The sequence below is a fragment of the Dunckerocampus dactyliophorus genome, chromosome 9, assembly GCF_027744805.1.
Source record: "Dunckerocampus dactyliophorus isolate RoL2022-P2 chromosome 9, RoL_Ddac_1.1, whole genome shotgun sequence".
Classification (NCBI taxonomy): domain Eukaryota; kingdom Metazoa; phylum Chordata; class Actinopteri; order Syngnathiformes; family Syngnathidae; genus Dunckerocampus; species Dunckerocampus dactyliophorus.
In genome coordinates this window covers 20,525,332-20,550,973 of record NC_072827.1, presented here as the reverse complement: position 1 = coordinate 20,550,973, position 25,642 = coordinate 20,525,332, and the positions used below count along the sequence as shown (strand labels likewise).

The window sequence follows — 25,642 nt, the reverse complement described above, 5'->3', positions numbered from 1 at the left end:
ACTTTTTGAGAATGTTTCCATTGTTATGATACTGAATTTTTTTTTTTAATTACCTGTAAATTATAACCAAAATTATGAAGAAATTAAGATATACATTCTTGGAATATTGCACTCTGTTTGTGAATCTAAAGAATACTGTAGTTGAACTACAAAAATAAATTCACTTTTCAAAAAGTAATTTAATTTATATAAAAGCACCTAGTTAAAACTCTGTACATTATATGGATGTATAGGAACAGTTTAAGATATATGTAAAGTAAATATTCTGAATTTCTGCAATACATTGGGCTCTGCCAGTGGAAGACCCTCCTCCTGCTTGCTTCATTTATTAAATAGTAAAAAGTTCAGACAGATCGTAACAAATCCTTCCATCGGGCTTCTTATCTTGACACATACAACCGGCTTTATAAACTTTGTCACAGTAGTCTGTAGTGAAAGTAAAAATGCAAGACAGAGCTCTCAACAAAAGTCGGAAGACAAGTAAGGAATAATATCTCCTGATACAACGCAAATCGGCAGAACACAAACAACAAAAAATAAGGCTATTTTAAAAGAAACACTCAAATATACAACAATGTACATATTTTTGTAAACAAACTTCATTTCAATAGATATTTGTGTTTACAAGTGCACCCAGGAGGGGTAAAAAATATAATTGATATGCAAAATATACTTCCTCTGCTCAGCTTTAGCCTGTAACAAAAACCAACACTTGATGTGGTTCATTCACAATGTTTTTAACCAGGCTCCTTGATGGCAACCACATGTCGTAGTTTGAAAACGTCCAGACACCACAGCCATCGTGCTTCCTTTTCCTGTAAGGGCTGTGATGGAGTCATTGGTTGGTTCTTCTATTGACGCGTGCCGGGCGGCAGGGAGAGGTTGGCCATCAGCTCGTGGACAGACACGAATATCGTGCATTCACCTGGCAAGAAAGGATAGTGCAACGTGACCAAACAACAACAAACTTAAAATAGCTGAAACTGAGAAAACCAGGCCACACTGAACATTCATGAAGTAGACACCTAACAAACAAAAGCAATGAAGGAAAGCGAGGGTCAGCAGTACAGTACTTTCTTCTTCACAGCATGGAGACTATCCAAGCAGAGACCGAGGGCAGCAAAAAAAAAGGGAGCGCTGCGGCAAAGTGGAGACTGTGGAATAAAATAATACAGCATCCAGAGCTAAAGATCACCTAAAGGGGAAGCTAATGCTAGCATGTGTCTTAAAATTGTATCCAAGAGTAGACTGAGGAAAAGAAAACTGATGTACTGCAGCAAGTTGAGACAGTTGAGTTTAATACTGCAGCACCCACAGCTTAAGATCACCAACAGGGTGGGTCAAAGTTAGGGTAAGTCCTCAAATTTTATCCAAGGAGACTGCTGCAGCGCTTCAGTTTTCTTCTTGCCCTCAATCTCCTCTCAGAAGAAATATGAGCAGCGCATTAGCCTACCCTGTTGATGTTGGTGGATATTGCAGTGTTATAACTCCACAGTTTCCACTTTGCTGCAGCGCTTCAGTTTTCTTGCTGCCCTGAATCCACAGCCACAGCTAAGGCACAGCAACAGGTTAAGACAATGCTACCACATGTCCTCAAAATTGTATCCAAGCGGAGACTGAGGGCAGCAGGGGGCCTGGAGCACTGCATCAAAGTGGTATATTACTGCAGTGTCCAGGGCTAAAGAGCAGTTAAAGGGGAACCTCATGTAACTGTGTGTCCTCAAAGTTTATCCAAAAGGAGGTAACAAGAAAACTGGAGCACTGCAGCAAAATTAAGACTGGAGTATAACACTGCAGCATCCAGAGATCAGGCCCACCACAGCGTAAGCTAATGCTAGTGTGTGACCTCAAATTCCATTCGAGGAGAGTGACGGCAGCAAAAAAAACCAAACAAAACAAAACAGCATTCACAGCTGGCCCTCCAAATGCTTACATTTTTCTGTGTGTGGGCCTCTGTAGACAAAACATTTGGACACCCCTGGAGCAAACCTGTCAGTCTTAGTGCCTCACCCTGTCTGGCGGGGTGCAGCTCGTTGAACCTCTTCAGGATGTTGGACACCATGAGCGCCGCTGCCCCGGAGGAGCTGTGCTGCCTGGGGATGTCAGCCTGCTGGGTAAGACCCGACGCCATGTCATACACGATGGGCACGATAATGCTCACGGGCTCCTGCGGCACCGGAACGCGCTGGGTCAGCTGTAGCTGTGGGAGGAGAGAGGCCCAAAACACAATTGTAAGGCGGTTTCAAACAATGTCGGTTAAGCAATCGTGTTGGATGCTTACAAAGAAAAGCATCTTGGACTTCAGAACCACGGCGATGGTTCCAGGGGGAGCTATGGGGGGAGCGCTGGGAGGGATGGTGAGGCAGAACTGGACATTCCACTTCAGCTGTGCAGCTTGGTCTGGAAACTGCAACAAATGTGAAAGCAACAAGTTAATAATACTAGCGGAACCCGTTTGTGGCGACACATTGGACTGGCTGACTGATGTAGACATAAGTGGTCAGAAATCGAAACTAAACAAAAGCTTTCTTCCTGTGTCTAGCAACAATTTTTTTTTTTTTTTTTTTAAAAGGGTGCATTTTGTTAGTTGGTGTGCTACAATTTAGGTTAATACTGCCCTTCTTTTATTTAGGAGCTTACTTTGCACGTTTTAATGCTGTGTCACTAGACAGTAGTTACTGTCATTTTACGCTGCATAGCCATAATGACAGAGTTAAAAATACTACAACTACATGTCAACCTAAACTGACCCATCCTTTGGGTCTCAAATTTTATGTCAACAAAAGCGGTCCACAATGTACATTGATGTCATCTTTAGCAAGCATTTTTTAATAATAACTTGGGACTTGGTCAACAGGTGAGTTGTCAAGATAAGCAAGAGCTACTTAAGCGGGTTCCACTGTACAATTGTACCCCAACACAAAGTGCTACCTAATACAGTGACTTCTCTGTAACTCGACCAAAGCCTTATCAAAGTTTGTATTTTATTGGTTTTAAAGGGTGTTTTAATTTTTGTTTAATATTTGTACACGTTTTGTATCAAATACAAATTTACATGCCCAAGGCACTTATTTTTGCAATTTCATATTAACGGTGGTCAATTTATGCTTATTCATGTTACCAAAAAGTCACATACCCTTCAGACATTTGGCCTGAAGCCATGTGCCCCCTACTCCTGCACACTTAAGCATAAATTTAATGTTCGGTGAAACACACAAGCGCCACACTTGATCAAATTGAAGAGGTTTTTATTGCAGATTTGAATTGTCTCAAAACAGTTATTTAATGTCTAGAGTGCTCTAATAATGTTAAAAAAACACATATTTACAAGGTTGTAAACAGGTTTTCTATAACTATGAAAATATTTCATTTATAAAGAAGGACTCCTACTTGTCAAAAATTCACTTATCACGGTAGGGTTTGGAACCAAATAACTGCGATAAACTAGGGATTACTGTGTAAATGCAATCTTCATGATTAAACACGCTTAATGCATAACAGTCATCAAACTTAATTATTTGTTCATATAATGCACACAGAGCAATGAACAACATTGTGCGCCGTCTCCTTCCTGCTTTCAGCTCTGTGTGTTCGGCGCCAATTGTTTAAGTTTTATTTATTTATTTACGTATTATTATTATTTAAGTACGCCTACCCCACTTTGGGAGCCTAGGCTTCAAACACCACCTGTAGCCTGTACAGTTTTATGATGGTGCCAGTTTGACCCTGGAACAGATTTATTTATTTGCATTACAGCAATCCCTCACTTATCGCGATTAATGGGTTCCAGATGGGGTGTCAGGAGTGAGGATGACTGTACTTTCTATGGGTGTTTCCAACTCTAAACGATTGTGTTGTATCTTAACCAAGAGGTTCTGGGCTTTTTGTTTGAAATTGTGGCAATGTTGCCAAGCTTATCATAAATCAAACTGCAGAAAAAAAATCAGCAGCAACATTTATCAAAAAAAACACATAAATACTGGTATGCATAAACAGCAACTAACCAGTTCCAGCTTCATGATGCGCACACAGTCCCTGAGGATGTGCGTGGGTGCTCCCAGCAGCTTTGTGAAAGCATTCAATGTGTTGTACTTGAAAGGGGGGCCAGCGACCTTGAAAAGAAAACAAGAAAAAAACGTCATCAATAAAATAAACTGTGTAGTACAGTGTACTGTGTAGCATTAAAAGCTACTTCTTCATAGATTCAAGGTTCAAGAGTTTTATCGGCATATGCACAGTAAAACAGGTGGTTCTGCTATGCAATGAAATTCTTGTTCTGTTCGTTCTCCCAAAAAAAGAAAGAAAAACACAAGAAAATGAATAAGAACATCAGAAACATAAACACCAACAAATTAAAAAACAACAACAGAAGAGACATTAATACAAATAAATAAACAAACAAATAAATAAATAGTGCTATGAGTGTGTGCGTGTGTGGTGTGCGGCGTGTGTGAGTGCTTCGTTGAGAAGCCTAATGGCCTGTGGATAGATACTGATAGATAGATACTGAGTGAGTTGCAGATTACGCTCTCTTCATGTTAAAGTTTCAAAAAAGGTACATATGAGGTACATACCCGTGTCTCAAAGAACTTCTCCAGCACCTGAAGCTCCTCCTGGGACCATGGGCCCGCATTCTCTGGTGTGACTTTAAGCTGCAGCGTCTGGTAGTTCTTTGGGTTGAGAGCCACGCGGCACTTGAGCACATCCGTCTTAAACATGATGACGCCAGGCTCGTTAGAGTTCACAATGGAAAGCTGCACAGGAAGTAACAAGTAAGCAGGAGCATAGAACAAAGTGTTGAATTTTTTTTTTTTCTTCTTCTCCCAAGTGGCTCACGTTGGCTTCCTGCTGAATGATCCTCTGCAGGTGCCGCCTCATAATGACCGAACCCAGGAAGCGCTCCAGTGGCGAGCAGAGGTAACTTCCTGCCAGGCCTGGCACCAGGCAGGGAGTGGGCGAGGGCAGCAGAAGCACGTGCAGGGCATTGTGGGTGAGGATAGTGGGGATGGAAGCAGCCCAGGGGCGCTGAGGTAGCTTGCGGGGTGGAGGCATACTGGTGGGCATGACTTGGGAGCCTACATAAAAGAACAGAAATGGTCATTCGTAAGAGTTTTAGTGCAAACCAAAGACTTAAAAAAAGATGATGCTATAAGCACTGATCATACCACCATTTTAAAATGTCAGAAGATAGGAACTTCCAGACAAGGCATAGTGACAACAATAGGCATTCAACTAAAATCTTGTCATTATATTATACACACACAGACAGACAGACACACACACACACACACACCCACACACACACACACACACACACTCATAGTGATCCCTCACTATAACGCAGTTCACTTTATGCGGCCTCGCTATTACACAAATTTTTTGTGTGTGCAATTTTTTACAGTGTAGCATGCTTTTTTATTTTTAAGAGCGTATGAACGCACTGTGTTCTGCGTCTTGATTCGCTAAAGGAGAACCCGCATTATCTGCATCCCGCTAAGGGACTGCAGACCATCAATCAATCTCCTCCATGCCATGTGTCCTGTATAGTACAGAATGCCTTCAGCTTCTAATTTACATAATTGTTCAATCACTACTAGTGTGGCTCTTTAGTGCTGTATGTTCACAAGTTTTCTCCCCAACAAAACTCAAAATGTCGACTAAACGCCCTGCACAGACAAAAGCACCTGCAGTTGCACCCAAAAGGCAGAGGAAGATGCACAAAAAGTTGGAATTCTGGACATGCTGAAGGAAGGTAGAACTTATGCAGCTGTAGGACGCCATTACGGAATAAATTAATCTTTGGTTCGTACCAGAAAGGAGTAGTAAAATAACATAAGGACGACAGCAGCAATACATTTTAAAAAGGATGCAAAAAGAGCTTTAACTGCTTTAACAAGACCACAGAGGCCGCCTCTGGCAGAGGCAGAGGCATACATAAACAAATTTAAAGCCATCATCAAGGAAGGGGGATATTAGCCTCAACAAGTTTTTAATATGGATGGGACAGGTTCATTTTGGAAGCACTACATCACTGATTCAGCCCATGGACCAAGGCGTGATCCACGCTTTCAAGGCCCTCTATATGCGCAACATACTGTATATATTTTCTCATGTCTGAGAAAAGTGTATAAAGTGTGTGGTGAGGGGTTTTACATCCTTAAAACATATATAATAAACAAAAAAACATACCCTGTTAACAAAAAAAAACATATCCTGTAAACGAAAAATACATAATAAATGAAAAAACATATCCTGTAAACAAAAAAAATACATAATGAATGAAAAAACAAAAAACGAGGGGGGAATTAACTTCTACTACACGGATTTCACTTAACACTGGTATTTTTTGGACCCTAACCCCCGTGTCAAATGAGGGAACACTGTGCATATATATATATATATATATTCCCGTATTTTTATTACGATACCTATCCCTGACTTTAATAAAGAAATAAAAAACATGAACAAAAATAAAATGTTGATTATAAAAATAAAATAAAATCACAGTGACGGTGACTATAAACGTTGAAATTACAGCCGGGGCATTTATTTACTTGGGTACACCGATTACAATTTTCTGGCCAATCGCTGAAAGCCTCACCTGTCAATTCCAATTTTGGCCTATACCTTTATTTTTTTAAATAACTTATACAATACTTATATATAATATAATATTATACATTCCTGATCAAAATTTTAAGACCAGTTGAAAAATTTCCATTTTGCACTGTTGGATCTTAAGGAGGTTCTAAGTAGAGCTTCAGAATACAAAACGAAAAAATGGGAGTGAGACAAAAAATGTTTTGAGTAAGCAACCTTTAAAGTGAAATAGGCTGTTCATCAGCTGATCAAAAGACCACAGCCTTTCAATGCCAAAAATATGGATTAAATGTTTTTTCTGTCAGGTATTCACACTGTCATGATCTCTTGATGGCGAAGGCAAAAAAGCTTTCTCTCTTTGAACGCGGCCGGATTGTTACGCTGGATGAGAAAGGGCTCTCGCAGCGCGTCATTGCTGCTAAGGTTGGAAGCAGTCAGACAGACAGTCATTTTAAACTTCTTCAAATATCCTGAGACTTATGGAACAAAAAGAAGGTTCATGTTCTACTGTTTGTAAAAAAAACAAAAACAAAAAACGCTAAATACGTTAAGAAATAAATAATACAAATTGTTATTTGTCATAATTTAAAAAAAAAAAATGCACACATAGCAGCGGCACGAAACAGTGACGGCAGTCCCATGCAGCTCACCACAGAAGCTTCAGAAAATCCTAGGGAAACCGTGTCATAGGAAGTTTTTTTAGTGCGAGAGGCACTTACTAGGTCCAGCACGTGGTGAGTGAGGGTCAGGAATTGGTGAGTGCAGCGAAGGGTTACCAGGGGACATGCCGTGGATTCTCGCTCCAGGAGAAGGACCTGACACCTGGGGAGAGCCTGGCCACTGGCCTCTGTGGCTAGGAGACACCATGGCATAGGGAGAGCTGGGGTCCAGAGCACCTAGAATGGGGGAGAGACAGAGAGCCTTGAGACACACAACAAATAAAATAACACACAAAAAATACCCCACTGACTACCCGCACGCCACATTTATACGCAACCGAAGTGACAGCTCGGCGAGGGATGTTCAGGCTTCAACGAGCCCTCACCAAGCAGACCAGAACTGCGCCCGTCTTACCGTGGGGGCTGGCAAAGCTGGTCTGACCCATGGCTATGCCCAGAGAAGATGGAGACGGGGTAGGGCCGAAAGGAGAGGGTGCCCTCAGCGCTCCGCTAGGGGAGCCAGAGGCATGGATGTTCCCTGCACATACACACACATCTCGTCAAGACTGAGCAGGTACACTCACGCACACTCTCACGCTGCACATGTGCTCATGCTAAAGCTGGGCAGCAGGTTTGGTGGGCTCAGATGTCGCAACATGGAAGGGGGCGGGACTTGAAGATCGTGCATTAAACCAAATAAAAAATAGGACACATGGTTGCTCTTTCTTAGTGAAATGGGCACAATTTTCCTCAAGGAGGTCAGCATGGCGGCGACGATACACAGACGGTCGAGGAAGATTGCATGAAATCAAACAACGAAGGAGATTATCCACTTGCTTGCTGTGAAATATTAATCAATACCTGGCGATTGCGTGGGCATCATGGACGGCGAAGGAGTGACGTTGGCGTGGTAATTTGGAGGCGGCGAGGTGAGCGGTGGGTATACGCCTCCTCCGGCAGCCCTCATTGTCTGCGGCTGAGGCTGCAGCTGGTTTATGAGCGTGTCCATCATGTCCACGCCCACTGGTGATGGTGGGTTGTCATCTTCATTGACTGAGCGCCTGCGGGCATCCTGGTTGCTGTCCACAAACATGTTCAGGAATGTCTAAATGTGGTGGAAAGAGGAAAATGGAGCATAGTAGCATTATTTTCTGATTTTTGTCTCATATAAATGAAGCCCTACTAGTCTGCTGCCTAAAAGTGTGCTATGGAAGTCGGCGTAAACAGGAAGAGAAATAGGTATGGAGTCTGACCATTTTAACAACAAATAAATATATGTATGATACCGACAAAATAGACAACTAGTAAGTGAATGGAGTGAGGCTCTGCAGGCTGGTAGAGTTAACCTGCATTTTGGTACCCTGGGAGCGGCTTGAACATGTTGACATGGTCTTAATGATCTTAATAATGAGATTGGAGTTACTTTATTTAATGCTTGTGGATTAAAAAAAAAAAAGAAAGAAAGCGTTTCGCTCTGAGCCTCTGTTCTGTCTTTTTCATTTTGTTTAAACCAAAATATTGGCAGTAAATTGTAAAAAGAATTGGCAGAATACAATTTCTTTACAAAATAGGCACAAAATACTGATATTGTCACAGCAGAGTATCAATATGCCACACTTCATGGTCTAATACAATAAAACTTCGGGAAATTAAAAACTGACTGACTGTAAAATTGCATATTTTTGTACTCACTTATTTCAAAATACATTTGAAAATGTCTGTAAATACTAAAGAAAGCATGTTTTTCCACAAAAAACAAAAATCAAGATTAGGCCACACGGTGGCCTATTGGTTAGCATGTTGGCCTCACAGTCAGATCAAAGGTTTGAATCTCCATTTGGGCATCTCACATTTCAAAATCATGCATGTGAGGTTAAATGAAGACTCCAACTTGTCCATAGGTGTGAATGTGAGTGTGAATGGCTGTTAATCTATATGAGCCCTGCGACTGGCTGGCAACCAGTCCAGTGGGTACACCGCCTCTCACACAAAGTCAGCTGTTTGTTAGCTATGTTTGTCTTAGTCTGACAAGTTTTCCCTTTGTCATTTACATGGACAGTGGTTACACAGATCAATGTTCCTTCAGATTTGACATTTCAAAATTCCATACTTTTTCCAGACTTCAATCAATTAATCAATGTTTCATCAATTGTCCAATTAATCTGCAACTATTTGGCATTCGATAAATTTTTTTTATTATTTAAAAATATAAATATCCTGTGATTTCAGCCTCCTTAAATGTGAATTGTTTAATTTCCTTAGTCATCCATGAAAGCACACCTATCATCTTTGTGTTTCAGGCAAAACAAGATATTCACACATCAGCTTTGACTTTGCAAAACAGTGATCGACATTTTTATTCTTGCCTCTTTTCTGATATGTTGCGCACCAAACCACTATATATATCTATATCTATGTCTATATCTATATATATATATATAGTAACACTATATGTAGTAACACGGAGTAACTTATATATATATATATATATATATATATATATATATATATATATATATATATATATATATATATATATATATATATAAGTTACTCCGTGTTACTACATATAGTGTTACTATATATATATATATATATATATATATATATATATATATATATATATATATATATATATATACACACACATATACACACACACACACACACTTTTTCAAAGTTTACACTTTCATTTCCAAGGTGTCACCATACCTTCCAAGGTGTCACCATACCTTGGAAATGAGGGTTGTTGGGTTTTTTTTCGTAAAGTATTACAGTGCATAAATGGACATATATGCTATATCTGGGGTGCCCATTACAGCAATCACAAAGGTAGTGTGGGTCACGGGTCACTCACATCATAAACGTCACTTTATAGATGTCATATGACATCCGTCTGCTGACATTAAGCCCCCCTCCTGAATCACTGTTGTGCATCGGCGGCCCACAGGCTGAAAAAGTGTGTGCACCCCTGTGCTATATATACACACATGTATAGATTATTATTTACATATTGACCACAATTAGTTTGAAATAAAACATCAAATATTAAAATCAAATATAAAAACGTTTCACTACATTTCAATTTGTAATGTGCACCGGTATTGCCTATCTGCCTTGTCGACCCTAATGGTGACATTATTACAGATAGGACATTTAAATATATTTAAAAATTTGCCAATATGTAGTCATATGTAAAAATGTGTTAATATGTATTATAACAAAAACAATAATATTGAAAAAAATGGATAGATGCTGATAGTTCAACTTACAATGACTGGTGGATGCTATGGAGATGATATCATTAGAGAGAACTGCATTTAGATTGGACAACAGTGAGTATGAGTGTTTCCAAATCTGGGATCCATTGTATGAATTTACTTGAGCTATTAAGTAGATTTAAATGTAAGTTTTCTTCCTTATGCAAGTCGAATTGTATGATTTTTAAATATAATGAGTTATTGTTATCAATTGTTTATTATCTGTTATTGTTGTTATAATTACTTTGGCTCCATTTTTTTGGTGGTATGTTTGTGTGTCTTTGCTTTTTGGTTGTTTTGTGTGTTTTCTGTCTCTTCAGGTGTTGTGGTCCTGGGGTTGTTTATCAATCAAATAAATAAATATTTTAAAAAAAATAAATAAAAATTTGCTGTCACAGCTACGCAGCAGCAGAACGACACAGCAGAGGCAGTCTGGCTCCCATGCAGGCCACTGCCACAACTTCAAAAAATCCTGGGAGAAACCCTGTGAGGCATTTATACACGGAGTAACTACAAGAAAGTCATGGTAATCTGGCCTTTACCTTGAGTCCAGGAGCCGGGTAGAAGCCCTCCACTATCTTGGTGTTGTCGAAGAGACTGTAGGCTCCGTCCCTAATGGCCACCACGCCTCGACTACGGCAGTAGATATCGATGCAGTACATGTTGCGGAAGGCCAGACGGATGTGCGTGGGCGACTGGGGCAGGATGGAGAAGCACTGGTAGGCGGTGTTGGTACGCTGGGTCAGGCCCAGCATGGGCACAGTCGGTAACTTGTTGATGGCGTTCAGAGGGGCCTGTGTGTCGTAAAGCACCTGGAGAAAAAAAACACTACTCTATTAGCATCTGAATTGTCCTAGTTATCAAGTAGTTGATAACTAGAGCAAATGGTCTTGTTTTACCTGCAGGAGTTGAATGACATTGGGGTTCTTGTTGAACATCTCCTGCAGCTGGTGAAGAATGATGTTGTGGCAGTTGGAACAGCCCGAGTTCGGCCCCACAGTACCAAGGGCTAGGTGGAACCGCTGGCTGTTGGAGTTCCACTGGATGGTGACGGAGCTGCCCTTGGTGGTGCCGTAGCACAGCACCAGCTTGCGGAAGTTGTACAGGCGAACCTCCAAGAACAGGCCTAGGTAGGACGGCAACTCTGGGAGGCCACAACAAAGACATTTTATTAGGTGTATTTAACTGAGACTCCCATTTAGGGATATAAGACGATACCATATGCATCGTGACTCCTTATCAAAGATACAAGTGTTACATATTTACAGTGATTAACTTTTTTTTTTTTTTACACTTGTGTGACATTTAAAGAGTTAACATAACTCACCTCACAATTACGCCTTCATCATTAGTTTTACTATTAAGAGTGAACGAATCAACTTCCCCCTCCCCCGATTTTTTGTGAAGCTCTTAAAAAGTGCTTTCTGCCTTGGTTAGGTATGGCATGGGTGCGCTAACTCTCAAAAATTTTATCTTCTGCACACTTCCTGCTCTGACGCTGCAGGCCCCACGCAATACTCTTGCATGCACATTAGCCATGTTTGTTGTCAGCGAACAATAGCGATTTGGCAAAGTTTTGCTACTAATGTGAGCTATCATTGACTGTATTCTTTTAAACCACTATTTGTAACATCTGTGTGTCTGTACTTATATTTTTTGGTTGAAAAGGGGTGTAATTTTGGGCCAAAGAGAGACAACACCTTTAATAAAGATTATTATGGAAACAGTTTGACCCTGGAACAGATTATTTCTGATTTTATTACTTCCAGGGAGAAAAATGTTCCCCATGGGAGACTGACCAGCGTCTCAACAAAAATTCTGCTCAACCTCGATTGTGTTCAACCTCAGTGGCTCAACTGTACTGGGAAATGCAAACTGGCAAAAGAGTGATGCATTCGTACCTGGAAGCGCCCGAGAGAAGTGAAGCACACACTGGTACAGCTGACTGATGGCGCTCCAGTCGTTGAGGAACATCTCCACCACTTTGCGACCACCCACCGGCTCCGACAGGGGGTTCTCATAGGTCAAATACACGTGTCGGGTGGAGGCTATCGCAGATTTTAATTGAGTTAGTGAACAGTGTACTAAATAATGTGATCTGAGAGGAATGGGGATGTAGTGAGGGTACCTTGCTCCTTGCTATGGGTGCTGTTGAGGGGGCAATTGGCCAGCACCAGCTCTGCCACCCACGTGCGGTTGTTCCTGCCCTGCAGGCGGAAAGTGCAGTCCAAGAGGGAACGCTCTAAAGCTCTCCTGGTCTCCTCTCCTACGCCTTTGCAAGGAGGGATCCTGCAAGAGGATGACATTTATGTATAAGCATAACAATTACATGCATGCCCTTTTACAGGTGTGTCAGAAAAGTTCCAGGACTGTTGATGGCATTTGGCATGGTTGAAGATGGCATTTTTCGATATGGAGAGGTATCGTCCACTGCAAGTTCTTGCCAGACAATTAACTAGCACGTCTACAAGTGATCCTGCAGTGTTTGCTTCGAGAGCTATAGCAGCACAACTCATGGCTGCTTCACCATGATAACCTACCCGCTCACAATGCCCTGAGCATCCAACAGTTAAGCTTAAGAGGGTCACAAGAAAACCTATTTTGAAGACATGGCTGACATCAAGATGGCCGTGACAACGGTGCTAAGGGGGATCCCAGAAGAATCATTCCAGGAGTGCATGGAGGCGTGGCAGAGAAGGCTGGGAAAGTACATTACACTCCAAGGGGGATTACTACAAATGGGGAAAACTTGTAGATTGTAGTTTGGAAATGAAATATAGTTTTTTGTGACACCAGTCCAGGAACTTTTCTGACACACTCCATATATAGTATGGACAAATGTATTGAGACCCTTTAGGTTCCCACAATTCTTTCTTAGCAAGATATTTTGGAGAATTATATGCTTCCAACGTGGGGGAACAATGCATTTGCTCTGGAAGGACAAACACAAACACATCACACACCTATGGGATGAACTAGACCAGAGACCTGAGTCAGTGCCCATATATAAACATATATATATATACAGTATACACACGCACATACACATGCATGTGTGCTTGTCTTACTTAAGCAGGCGGATGGCGTGACTGCTGCCGTCTCCTTCCACTTGAGCACCTTGGTTTGGAATCTCCATGTTGGACAGCTACAACAACAACAACAACAACAACCACAGCAGACGTCAGCAAAGCCTAGTTTCACAATGAGTTTCATTTTAGGCGCGACACGCACGAATGGAATGAAGGAGCCATCAAAGCTGTCATGTCACTGTGACTCGACTCACCTCAGTTCTGAGGCCAACAAAAGGCATGTTGGTGTCACACATGGCCACTAGGTGTGCCAGCTCCTTGTTGAATGCACTCATCTCCCCCGAACGCTTCGGCTTCTTTGGCTCGGATTCTGCCTGCTCTCCAGTCATCTAGACATAGACATATCATTATGCCCATAATAAAGCTAAACAACACAATAAAAGGGTTCATTTTGTAGCTTGTCAACATCATAGCGATGCTTTAATTATGAAGCTGCTGATAGCAGCTGGTAATTCCCAAAAGAATTAGTGGTTTGAAAAAAACCCAATGCTTTTTAATCATTTTCTTCTCATCAAAACCAGACAGCGGACCCTATTAGACCTGAATGGCCTTATAGCTGTATTGAAATTTGACCAAAAAATGGGCAAAACCAATGCTTTTCATGTCAATGAGTATCAAAATATTAACCCTGGGTGTGTGTTTTGCTTTTCCTTTGGCTTTTTTGGGGGTGACAATGTAAAAGAAGAAGCGGCCTCAACAAGGTAAAACATTTGAGAGAAAGTTATGTGGAAGGGGAGACTATCATTACAAAGAGTACCGGGTTATACATTTGCATGACAAAAATGCCTCCTTGAAAAAAATCTGACCTCACAAATCACTCGGCTTTACTTTTGTCTGATGTTGCATTAATGTGATCAAAATGGCTGCGACCCTCGCATCTTCATCCGCTGTGGAACACATACGTAAACAAAATGGCTGAAACGTCGCAGCGGATGCATCTTCATCAGACACACAATGATTGACAGTCGACCGTGCGCATTAATACGATGTCTGAGAAAGCCAGGCGATTTGTGAGGTATTACTTTTTTCGAGGAGGCATTTTTGTCATGCAAATGTATTTCTCTTTCAAACGCATAGTTTTGAAAAGCCAAACTCTTTACTTAAGTAGCCCCAATAACTAAACAGAACTACGTTTCTCATCACCGAAATCCGACCAGAACTGGGTTCACGGGACCACGTGCGGGGTAAGTCACTGTTGAGGGACTACACTGCTGATGGGGATGTCATATAATTTCATGTAAAAATATCTGAACTATCCCTTTAAAGCCACCATTAATGGCGGAAGTACGCTGTCCAGAAAAAAACAAGGAACTACTAACGTTTGAGTTCATGTTATCTATGTCTAATATGTCTTATTTTCTCTGATTATATCTACTATATTGGGTAATACAAATGTACAGGTGACTAAATGGGTGTTATTTCATGTCTTAAGGGCTCTAATAATGTTAAATCATATTTAGAAGATCGTAAACAGGTTTTCTATGCCTAAACGACGAAAATATTACATTTATTAACATTGAATGCTACTGCGCAGAAATTCACTTGTCGGCGTTAGGTCTGGAACCAATTTACCGCGATAAAAGGGACAACTATTTGCATAAACATTTTGTACAAAAACCAAAAGCTGTTAGTCACTTTTCTCTTAGACACAGTCCGGTGCCCTCGTGGAGACGCGGTGTCCTGCACAAGGTGCTCCAGGTTGGGCTTGAAATGCTGCAAGAGCTGCGCGCACATGGGCCCGTCGTCGCCTTCCAGCTGCGTCACAAACAGGAAGGAGTACTTGTACTGCAACGCCGTCTGGTTGCTCGGCACATCCAGCATTTCCACCACCTAAAGTCACGAAGGAGGGGACGATGTAAATGAAGTGATCAAGCCTTGACTTTGTCAATGAACTCACAATGTAGTACTGTGGGAGTCGCGTGAGTTTGATGAAGAGTTTGTGTTTGGACAAGCTGCCCACTGGGTGTATGGCCATGTTGGACAGGTGAAGGACGTCGGTGCACACGGTGGGAAGGTGCTTCACCGACTGTCGGCAGCGCTGCTCGCCCAACCAGAATCTGTCCATGGGGGATAGAAGAGGACTCCAACTTAAGACCTTCTCTCATCACTTTTCAAACCAACACCCACTTTGCTCAGACAAAAGCTGCAACGACAGCTATAATTGTCAATTTTAACAAGCTAGATGACGCGTCAGACTCACTCCATCAGTGCATTGCCACTGCTTTTTCAGCAGCCATCCTCATTACCATCTAGAGCAGACAGTCAGTGCCTACACTGAGCAGTTACTTACTTGAGTTGTTGAAGCCAAGACACAATGCGCTTCATGTCGTCGTTGACGTTTTTTTCAATGTCGTCCAACATTGACTGATCTACAGTGAGAGGAATTTTAGAAGCATAAAAGCACACATACAAGCTCATTTAGGCGGCTTCCGCTCACCTAATCCATACAGCATGGGCTGCAGCATGCCAGAATGGAGGTCGACAAATATATGCAGGCACTCCGAGCGACCACACGGCTCCAGTATGGGAATGACGAGTGTGGGCAGAGCGGTTTCAATGAATGCTGAAGTTGAGAGACAGAGAGCGGCTTAAGTAAAGTATATCTTTTCATCATGCAGATGTCAAGAACATAAATAGCTTTTTGATTCATGTAAGAGTGATGAGTAGTTTCTTTTTTTTTGTATGTATGTATGTATGTATGTACTTTATTTATCCCACAGCGGGGAAATTTACTTGTTACAGCAGCAAGCAAGCAAGATACGCAAGTAAAGAGTACAGTGTAAAGAATACATATTGACTACAACATGGTTCAGGTGGTGCAGGTGTTGTAGAGCCTGACAGCGGTCGGTATGAAGGACCAGCGGAACCTCTTCTTCTTACACCGTGGGTGTAACAGTCTGCTGCTGAAGGAGCTGCCCAGGGAAACAACAGTATCATGTAGCGGGTGAGAGGTGTTGTCCATGATGGATGTCAGCTTAGCCAACATCCTTCTCTCCCCCACTTCCTCCACGGAGTCCAGAGGACCGTCCAGGACAGAGCTCGCTCTCCTGATCAGCCTATTGATCCTGCTCCTGTCCCTTTCCGTGCTGCCCCCTCTCCAGCAGCCCACAGCATAGAAGATGGCTGAGGCCACCACAGAGTCATAAAAGGTCCGTAAAAGAGTCCTGCACACACCAAAGGACCTCAGTCTCCTCAGCAGGTGGAGGCGACTCTGGCCCTTCTTGTAGAGGGCGTGGGTGTTGACGAACCAGTCCAGCTTGTTGTTAAGGTGAACACCCAGGAATTTGTAGCTGTCTACCAACTCTATGTCCGCTCCCTGGATGTTCACCGGTGTAAAGTGAGATGTTTCCTCTGGAAGTTAATGATCATCTCCTTTGTCTTGCTGGTGTTGAGTTGCAGCTGGTTAAGCTCACTCCAGCTGACAAAGTCCCTGATGACCGTCCTGTATTCCAGATCATTCCCCTCTGAAACACAGCCAATGATGGCTGTGTCGTCGGAGAACTTCTGGATGTGACACTGTGTGGAGTTGTGTGTGAAGTCCGAGGTGTAGAGGGTGAAGAGGAAAGGGGAAAGCACCGTACCCTGAGGGGCACCTGTGCTGCAGAGTACCATGTCAGACACACAGTGACGGAGCCTCACATACTGTGGTCTGTTGGTGAGGTAGTCTATAACCCATGCAGTCAGGTGTTGGTCTACTCCCACACTCTCCATCTTCACTCTGAGTAGTGACGGCTGGATGGTGTTGAAGGCACTGGAGAAGTCAAAAAACATGACCCTCACAGCGCTCCCGCTGTCCTCCATTTTGCATTCATAGTAAAAATTGTGCAATCAATTTTTGGCACCCTTTAGTTGGGTTACCAAACGTGGTTATGCAATACCAAACAGAACAGCACTAGAAACAAACGTGAAGGGGTAGCACGGGTGCTGAGCAAGATCCCATGAAATTTCGGCAAGAAACCGAATAATTGTTTAAGTATAGTCTTTCTTCCCCACCCACGTTCTACTGATACAGCCCACTTGCATTGGGGCCTAGTGGGGATGTTGACCAACCTGCAAATGTAGCTGCACATACAGGGTTGTAGTGGAACAGTATGGCATTGCCAGTAAACTACATTTTCCCGCATTTATTAAATATTGTTCTGTGTATCAAAATTCTCTCACGCTGTTGTGTTGAAAGCAGTTCTGATTGTCTGACAGTTATTTTATGCATCTAATTGTGTAATCGCAGCAATCCGGTTCACTGTGTGAAAGCACACTCACATTTGCGACAATATTTCACTGCTATGTAAAAGGCACAGACAAATAAATGCGAAATTGACTGTTACGACTCCGATGCAGTTATTTTGAAAGATTTCTGTATGAAAAATGGTGATGATGCAACTGTCGCTATCACTTTACACACCCGATTTTGGAAACAATCAGGATTTATGGTTCCAAACCATACCAAACTGAACTCTCTTGTGAGGGATTTGCCTTGTCTTTATAAAACACCAGAGTGAATACATACAGCTGTCACGAGGATTGTTTCCCTTCAGAATGGCCTTCAATTCCTGCAACTTCTGGTGGGAACGGGCGTGAACGCTGTCGATCAAAAGCTTCTCCACTGACAGGTGGTCAATCTAAAGATGGAGGGAGGCAATGATGATAAATTCTATTTTTTTCCACACACAAAACGAATGCAATTTACCTTCATCGCTCTCTCCATTAATTTGGAGTCACACGCAGGAAGAGGGGGCTCGTGGAAGATCTGCAGTGGCTTCGATCCATCTGATTCGTCGATCTTGATGGTGACTTTATGCACAGAAGCTGTACCTGTTTTCCTGCCCAGGACCTGTTGGCTGTAAAGAATTTTAGAAAAAAAAATAATAATAATCTAACCAGGACTGATGACTTCTATAGCCACAAAAAAAAGTAGTAATTTATATAATTGCCACCTTACCTTTAATTGTATTTTTTTTTGGTTTGACAAAACTTGTGGGGTAATCTATAAACTTTTCCTTTTTTTGACTAATCAGTGATGCTGCTACAATAATTGACACACCCAATGACACAACAGTGATTGAAAGGCCAACCATTACATTCTTCTACATTTGACAAGCGACTAACAATTTTTCCTCAAATAACTGGATTGGGGAATGTTTCCCTGTGTTGCATTGAGTTGTATTCTTCAGAATGCTAACTAGTTGAGACTGATTTGATGGAGTGCACTCAATCAAACAGAAAAGCAAGCCACAGCGCAGTGGAAGAATACATGCAGACTACATTTTTTAACAACTGCTTTTGTACAAGCTCACATCTTGAAACAAATCATCAATTAAGTAATTTTTTGAATGCAGAAAAATTAACTGAAACACCAGACAGATACTTTTTTCGGCCCCAGAAAAGTCGACATCTGGTTTCCCTTGTGTACAGTAAAATGCACACATTCATGCATGTCGAGGCTATTGGTTATAGAGGCTTACTTCCAGACAGTGAGGGTCAGGTATTTTGCAGGCATGTATCGCTCCTCCTGCACCAGGTCCCCCCAGCGCTCTCTGATGAGCATTAGTGTCTGCGAGTGGAGCACCTCTAGCTGCAGCGAGAGACAGAAGGAGTCTGGAGACAAGGTAGTTAAGGACCTAAGGACTAAGTCATGGGAGGACGAAGATGAAGTATCACACACACTTTGTCGTATTAGCATTCATGCACGTCACTGCGCTAGTTCGAGAAAAAAAACAAAACAAAACAAAAAAAGAGCCGTTTGTCAGACACAGACTACTCTTTGATGTGATGAGATGCACTGCGAGTGCTGGTGGCAGAAAGCCAGGGCAGAGATGCACTGATTAGCACTCAATGGTGTTAATACTAATTTAAGCTAAAGACAAGGCTTTTTCTTAATGCGTCTCACCCATTACAAGTTGGTCAATTACAAAACGGTGCAAATGATCAGAAACTAGACACCTAATGATGATGATGGCTACACGCTGATAATGGCTACACAAAAAAGTAAGTAGTTGTGCAATAATGCATATTTACAAATACCATAAATGCTCCAATCAATGCCTCTATTCAATAAACCGAAAAGTCTCCTCGAGTCACCTGGTGTATGGTCTACAAAAGCAAATTATGATGTAGTTTGTTATCAAATCACAAGGTGTCACAAGCTGCTGAATTGTGAAGCATCCAGCAACTTTATCTACCTCTTCATGCACTTGAAAATGTTTGTTGTGCTACTCAGCTGTTGGTGTGAAACGTGTGTTATTTGCTGTACTGTTGTTTACAACGAACTCATCAGCAGTTGCAGATGCTAGCTGAGGAGTTTGCTCCTTATCATTTTTAAAACATTGGTTCTTTGTTGTGCAATATACTTGTTAATAAATGACCATGTGTCACTTTTTCGAGTCATGGCAAAAAGGTGATCCACATTTTGAGTGGTGAAGTGAAATCATATCCATCATTGCATGAAAACATCACGCCATTATTGACTTAAAACATTTGTGGAAAGTGTTATTTGACATGACACTGATGGATATCATTTGTCATTTATCATAAACACCATCACACATGAGCACACATTCACGCAATTTGTGTGTCAAAGATTCCACCTTGAGGAGAAGTGTGCGTACGCAACTCCGCCTCGTTTTGTTATTGACATAGAAAAAAAACAAATGACGCAACAGAAGAAAACTCATTTGGAGTTCTGAAGAAATTAGTTTTTTTGTTTTTAAATGTTGTTTTACTCACTTTTTGCAAAAGTGTCAGGGCCAATTGTGCAAACTGGCCACTCCCCCCGTACAGCAAACATGCATAGACAAAGAAAGGATACGCAAGCAGTTGTACATGTCCTGTAGAGGCTTCTCATCTGCACACAGGCGTGCTTGTACCAGCTCGTGGATGTAATTCACCTGCAGACTGTGCACCAAGGCTCGGCCATCTACGGTAAAGGAAAGAAGCCCATTAAGAGCAGGACATAAGCAAAACAGTATACCTGGCATGAACAGTGCAAGCCTTACCGCCAGTCTCATTGTCCTCCACTAGAATCTCTAACTTCAGCAGCCTCCAGGGAATATCCGGGTCATCGCCCATCACTGTCAACGTGGCCTCAAACTCTCCTTCCACTCTAAACTTCACACGGCCATTAGCTGCAAACGCAAATAATCTCAGCATCATCGGCAGGGCGAGGAGCTGAACACACCGTGTAGTGACATGAACCAGGGCTGGCTACTCACCGACTGTGAGGTTGGCTAGCTGGGGAGGTAGGTCTGTGGTGACAAGGCGGTGCCGCAGGATCTGATTGAGCTGGTTGAGGGTGGTCTGCTTCTCTGTTTTCGTGATGGGGTCTGGCGGAATGATTTTATCCTTCACAGATGAACATGTTTGGTTAACACCCCAGTTTTGAATTTTCCACATCATCAATGCATATGACTATTGCTCCATTTACACTACATGGTCCAAGTGACCCAATTCCAGTTACTTATTAAGATTCAAGTACCATAATTGGTGGACAAAAAAGTAGTCAGTGTATCTCAGTGATGTGTTTACTATCCACTGAAAATGAGTCAACATTTGGGGTGTCACAAGACACTCGGCTTTCGAGATGAGACAAGAGATTGGGGTCACAAAGAACGAGACAAGATGAGATTTTAACATTACCTTTACGGAAAGTGAAACTGGGAATTGTAATATGTGACGTATTCCAATGTAACTTGAATGCATGTTCAAAAAAAAATGTAACCAAAGTAAAATGAAAAACTGTATGACTGGACAAACAGGCTTTTTTTAAATTTATTTAACCGAGACACACAACAATGCAGGTGCCTTTGGAAATGTTTTTTGTTCCACAAATTACTGATGATAAACGATATTAGTGTCAACATTATTTTGTGATAAAATTAACCACTAATGTTATTACAACATATCATAATAATATATAGTAATATAATAATGCACTATTTCCTTTAATATATTTCACTCTGTTGTAAAGTTGTGGTATTGCCATTTGTGACATGAATTTTATCACAGACAATTCATACTGTCTGTCAATCTTTGCCGGAATTTTCTTGAAGGATTGAGGCAATACTGGGTAACAGTGGCGCTCACACCAAATATTGACGCTTTGGACATAATTTGGGTGTTTACAGTGAGGTGTAGTCATTTGTGCTGCCAACAATTTATACAACAACAGCTGTGTGTGGACTTATTAATACTGCATTCCAAGCTGTACACTACGACTCTCAATTATGTCCAAGTTTCATTGTCCTTTGACATGATGTAATAAATTGGCTGTGGAAATGTGAGGACTGTACTCAACGGTATTCACCTGCACATGCAGCTGCTGTGTAAATCCAACCTATAGACCAGCAGTCAAAGCAGTACACAGTAATCCCTTGCCACTCAGCGCTTAGAATTTTGCGGCTTCATTCTATCATAGTATTTCTAAAATATAATAATCAATCATGCTGTTTCATGGTTGAATATAGCCTATTAGTCAAAAAAGATGGATACAGTATTTAAGCAAATGTTACTGTACATGTTTGCCTAAGTTAAGCATTTTCAAGCATAAAAATGGCTAAATGAACTAAAATACAAATATAACACATTCAAAAGACATTGCGACGATATGTAACAGAAGTGGGAGGAAAGTCTGTGTTTTGCAAGTCTCGAGTAAGTCTCGAGTCTCAGGTCTCAAGTAAAGACATGCAAGTCCAAGTCAGGTCTCAAGTAAAGACTAGGTCATAGGCTTGAAATGTTCAAGTTGTTAAAAGTCATAAGCACTGTTTAGTGTTTACGAAATAAAATGGCATTTTAACAAACTCTTGTATTTGACAAATACAAATGCATTTTGAACTTCTTTTTGGAATCTTTTGCAATGTAGCGAGCGACACTGACTGACTGTCAGGACGAAGGCTCTATTCCACTTGCGTTTTAGGTGTGCATACAAGTTGGTCGTATTCCCCTGCTTCCTCGTCACTACTTTCAAACAAATGTGACATCTCAGTTCATCGGTGTTCATGCGCTCAGCTTGTTCTTTCTGTTTAAAACGGAAATATTCCCACATTGGGGATGTGGCATTCGCCTTAAAAACTATCGCTTTTGTGCCGTCACTCATGTTAGCGTATGCTGGCTCACAACGCTAATTTGTTGCTAGCCAAGGTAGACGCACCTCTACATACAGGGACAAAAAGGGGAGGAGACGACAGGAAGGTTCACTCTCTCCGTTCTTTCCACTAGCTAACTAATGCACACAGACAGCTGCAGAGTGAACCCTCTTGTCATCAAGCCTGAAAGAGAGACGACGAATACAAACACAAATGCATGTACATGTCAATTTATCGAGGCCGCTGAAAATTACGTTTTTTTTTTTTTTTTTTTATCATTCCATTAATCGATTTATCGATTATTGTGACAGGCCTACTCGAGTCTGGTATGTAGTATTTTACACTGGTCACTAGGTGTCAGTACTGTTACTGCACCAAACTTGATCAGCGTAACAACAGGCTTTCATTGCAGGTTTTAATTATCTCACAATAATTCCTAATAAATACACGGGATACCGTTGCGGCCGTCACCCATTCTAAGCTAAAACTAATCTTTGAACCCCCGACATCACTTCCTGTCTGCCCTTCACTTAGGGACACATTAATTGCAACCTCACACAAGCATGTGTCTTATTTATGTCTTAAATGGCTTATTTACTCTTATGTCTACTATGTTGGGTAATACGAGTGTAAAGGAGACTAAAGGGGTGTTATTTCATGTCTAGCTCTAATAAATGTTAAAAAACGTATTTAGAAGTTTGTAAATAGGTTTTCCATACTCTACAAAATGTTCAATTGAAAATTGGGAATCCTGCTTTGCAGTAATTCACTTATCACGGTCAGGTATGGAACAAATTAACCACAACAAACGAGGGATTACTCTATGCTGAAAAGCAGACTTACTCGTATGCAGGTGGGCAAGCGTGGATAGGAGCCTGTTGTGAGGACGTCAATAGCAAAGGGGATGGCGAAGCTGGGCAGCCGCGCATGCACCAGGGCGTCTCGGGCGAGTGACGCTAGCCTGTCGGCCGTGTCCACAAACAAAATGGTCTGCTGATCCAAGAAGCTGGAGATCATCTGTTGCCACGAATACCACACAAGTTAAAAAGCGCACTTCCGCTGATATACGAGCTGTAATTGTTTAGCTTCACACTTACCGCACATTTCTCCACTTTGCCAGCATTGCTCGCCCACTTCACCAAGGCCAAGAGGCGCACAAAGAGCTGCCTGGTACGACTCGCAAACTGGACAATCTCGATTTTCCTTTAAATGGGAGAGTGAATTAAACATTTATACAAATATACAAGCACATTGACATGTATGGAGGTTAAAACAAATAAGTTCAAACAAACCTCTCCATGTCTGTTTTCCTTGGAAGCCTAAAAGAAGAAAATGGGCATTGTATTACCTCCACTCTATGCATATAGTAGGAATGTACCACACACTTTGGCTATAACATTAGGTACATCTGCACAGTTTCATCAGATCCAATAGAAGAGTTCAACACTCCTGTTAGATGACAGTGCTCTGTTTTGTGGTCATGTCATCATATTGGATGCCATCATGACACATGTTAGTTTTACCCTACTGGTGTTTTACCCGTCCACACATAAAAACTGAGTCAGAGTTTTTGATAATCTCCTCTAGCTGTATTTTTGCATCATCGCTTAAAAAAAACAAACACAAAATTAAGTAAATAGCTTAAGTAAATAACTAGAAGGGTCCGATTACTCGCTAAATATAGCAACAAAATCACCAATCCCTCCTGCCTCGTCCTTTTATTCACCGGCAAACCAGGTGCATTACAGTGTGCTTATGAGCAAGGATGAACAGGCAGCGGGCTGCTTAGAAATAATTGATAAAATATCCTGAATCATGATTTAACTGGTATTGCAAACAAAATTGATCTTGAAAAAGAGGTCCGCCTTATATTCAGGGTTATCTTATATTTAGGTCATTATCAGGGTATACAGGTGAATTACAATGAATCAGAATATTTTTGAATGCTGGTTTGTTCTAGTAGTTGAATTCCAAAAGTGAAATTTATATGCTATAGAATCCCTATAATCTGATGAGAGAAATATTTCAAGAATGTATTTCTTAATTGTGATAGTTTGAATAGTAAAATGCCAAATCCAGCATCTCATAAAATGTTAAAACTTGTCAAAAGGATTAACATTGTAAACTCCTGGTTCTACTGGCTCTAATCATCAAAAAAACGGCAAAAACTTTGAGCCTTTAATTGGTCTTTGTCGTAATTGAACACCGTAAATAAAATACACTTTGCACGATATTCTAATTGAATGAGATGCGCCTGTGCGTACACTTGTCTCGTAGTTATGACGACGCTGGCCGGCTACGCCCCCTTATCGGGCTAATACATTTGTCGCAATCTACATAAATAGCTTTTCCTCTGTTCAAAACGAAGAAGTATCCCCTGTTCTGAGAAAAAAAATCTAAAAAAGTGAGTCCAAACAGGACATTCTTGACGCCTAGAAGAGGAGTAGCCTACACTTGGTTTACCGTCCCAGTTAGCCTAGCCTAGCATTTAAGGCCTACACCATCACAACTACTACTACTTCTACTTACAACTCTGCCAGGAGGGTGATTTCATGGTAGGTTCTCTGCAGAAGAAAGTCGATCAGCAGACTCAGTCGAATGCCATGTGTGGCCAGAGCTCCAGGTTGGGGTGGCTGGGGGCCCGACACGACCGGGCCCCCGAGTGGCACCAGCTGCCCGTCAGCGCCAATCTGCACTGGAGCCATTTTACAATGACAATAACTAGCTTAGCACGGCGGCGAGGCACAACCAGCGCTACAACGCGGGACTGTCCGCTTACGGTGGCTATAATCCCGGCGAAAGTATTTTGTCCCGGGCTAACTACATTTCTCTCATATAACGAGTTGAGCTGGAAGAGCGGAAATGTCGCTTAAAGACAGCAAAAGTGATAACGCGCCACTGAGGAAGGAAAGGTTCAACGATGCTCGATCGCCATCTTTACTTAGGTCGCTCATTAA

At 41.7% G+C, this 25,642-nt stretch overlaps 2 protein-coding genes across 2 annotated transcripts in view; one reads left to right on the top strand and one right to left on the bottom strand.

Moving 5' to 3' along the window:
- Positions 1-178: 178 nt before the first annotated feature.
- med14 (mediator complex subunit 14) lies at positions 179-25,642 on the bottom strand. Its single transcript, XM_054786315.1, has 28 exons — positions 25,215-25,642; positions 23,978-24,004; positions 23,783-23,888; positions 23,529-23,702; positions 20,817-20,946; positions 20,601-20,729; positions 20,414-20,521; positions 19,071-19,203; positions 18,296-18,446; positions 18,116-18,227; positions 16,046-16,171; positions 15,899-15,977; positions 15,506-15,665; positions 15,244-15,438; positions 13,803-13,937; positions 13,588-13,664; positions 12,648-12,808; positions 12,421-12,567; positions 11,419-11,663; positions 11,062-11,331; positions 8,121-8,364; positions 7,320-7,496; positions 4,837-5,075; positions 4,575-4,754; positions 4,005-4,112; positions 2,282-2,407; positions 2,011-2,200; positions 179-925 (listed from the first exon to the last, which is right to left on the bottom strand). The coding sequence occupies exons 1-28, from the start codon at positions 25,388-25,390 to the stop codon at positions 852-854; spliced, it is 4,179 nt and encodes a 1,392-aa protein (XP_054642290.1). The 5' UTR covers positions 25,391-25,642; the 3' UTR covers positions 179-851.
- usp9 (ubiquitin specific peptidase 9) overlaps positions 25,220-25,642 on the top strand; it is a 45,204-nt gene continuing 44,781 nt past the window's right edge. The window contains exon 1 of the mRNA XM_054786312.1: positions 25,220-25,240. The gene's annotated coding sequence lies outside the window, so the exon portion shown is untranslated. The remainder of the gene's footprint in view (positions 25,241-25,642) is intronic.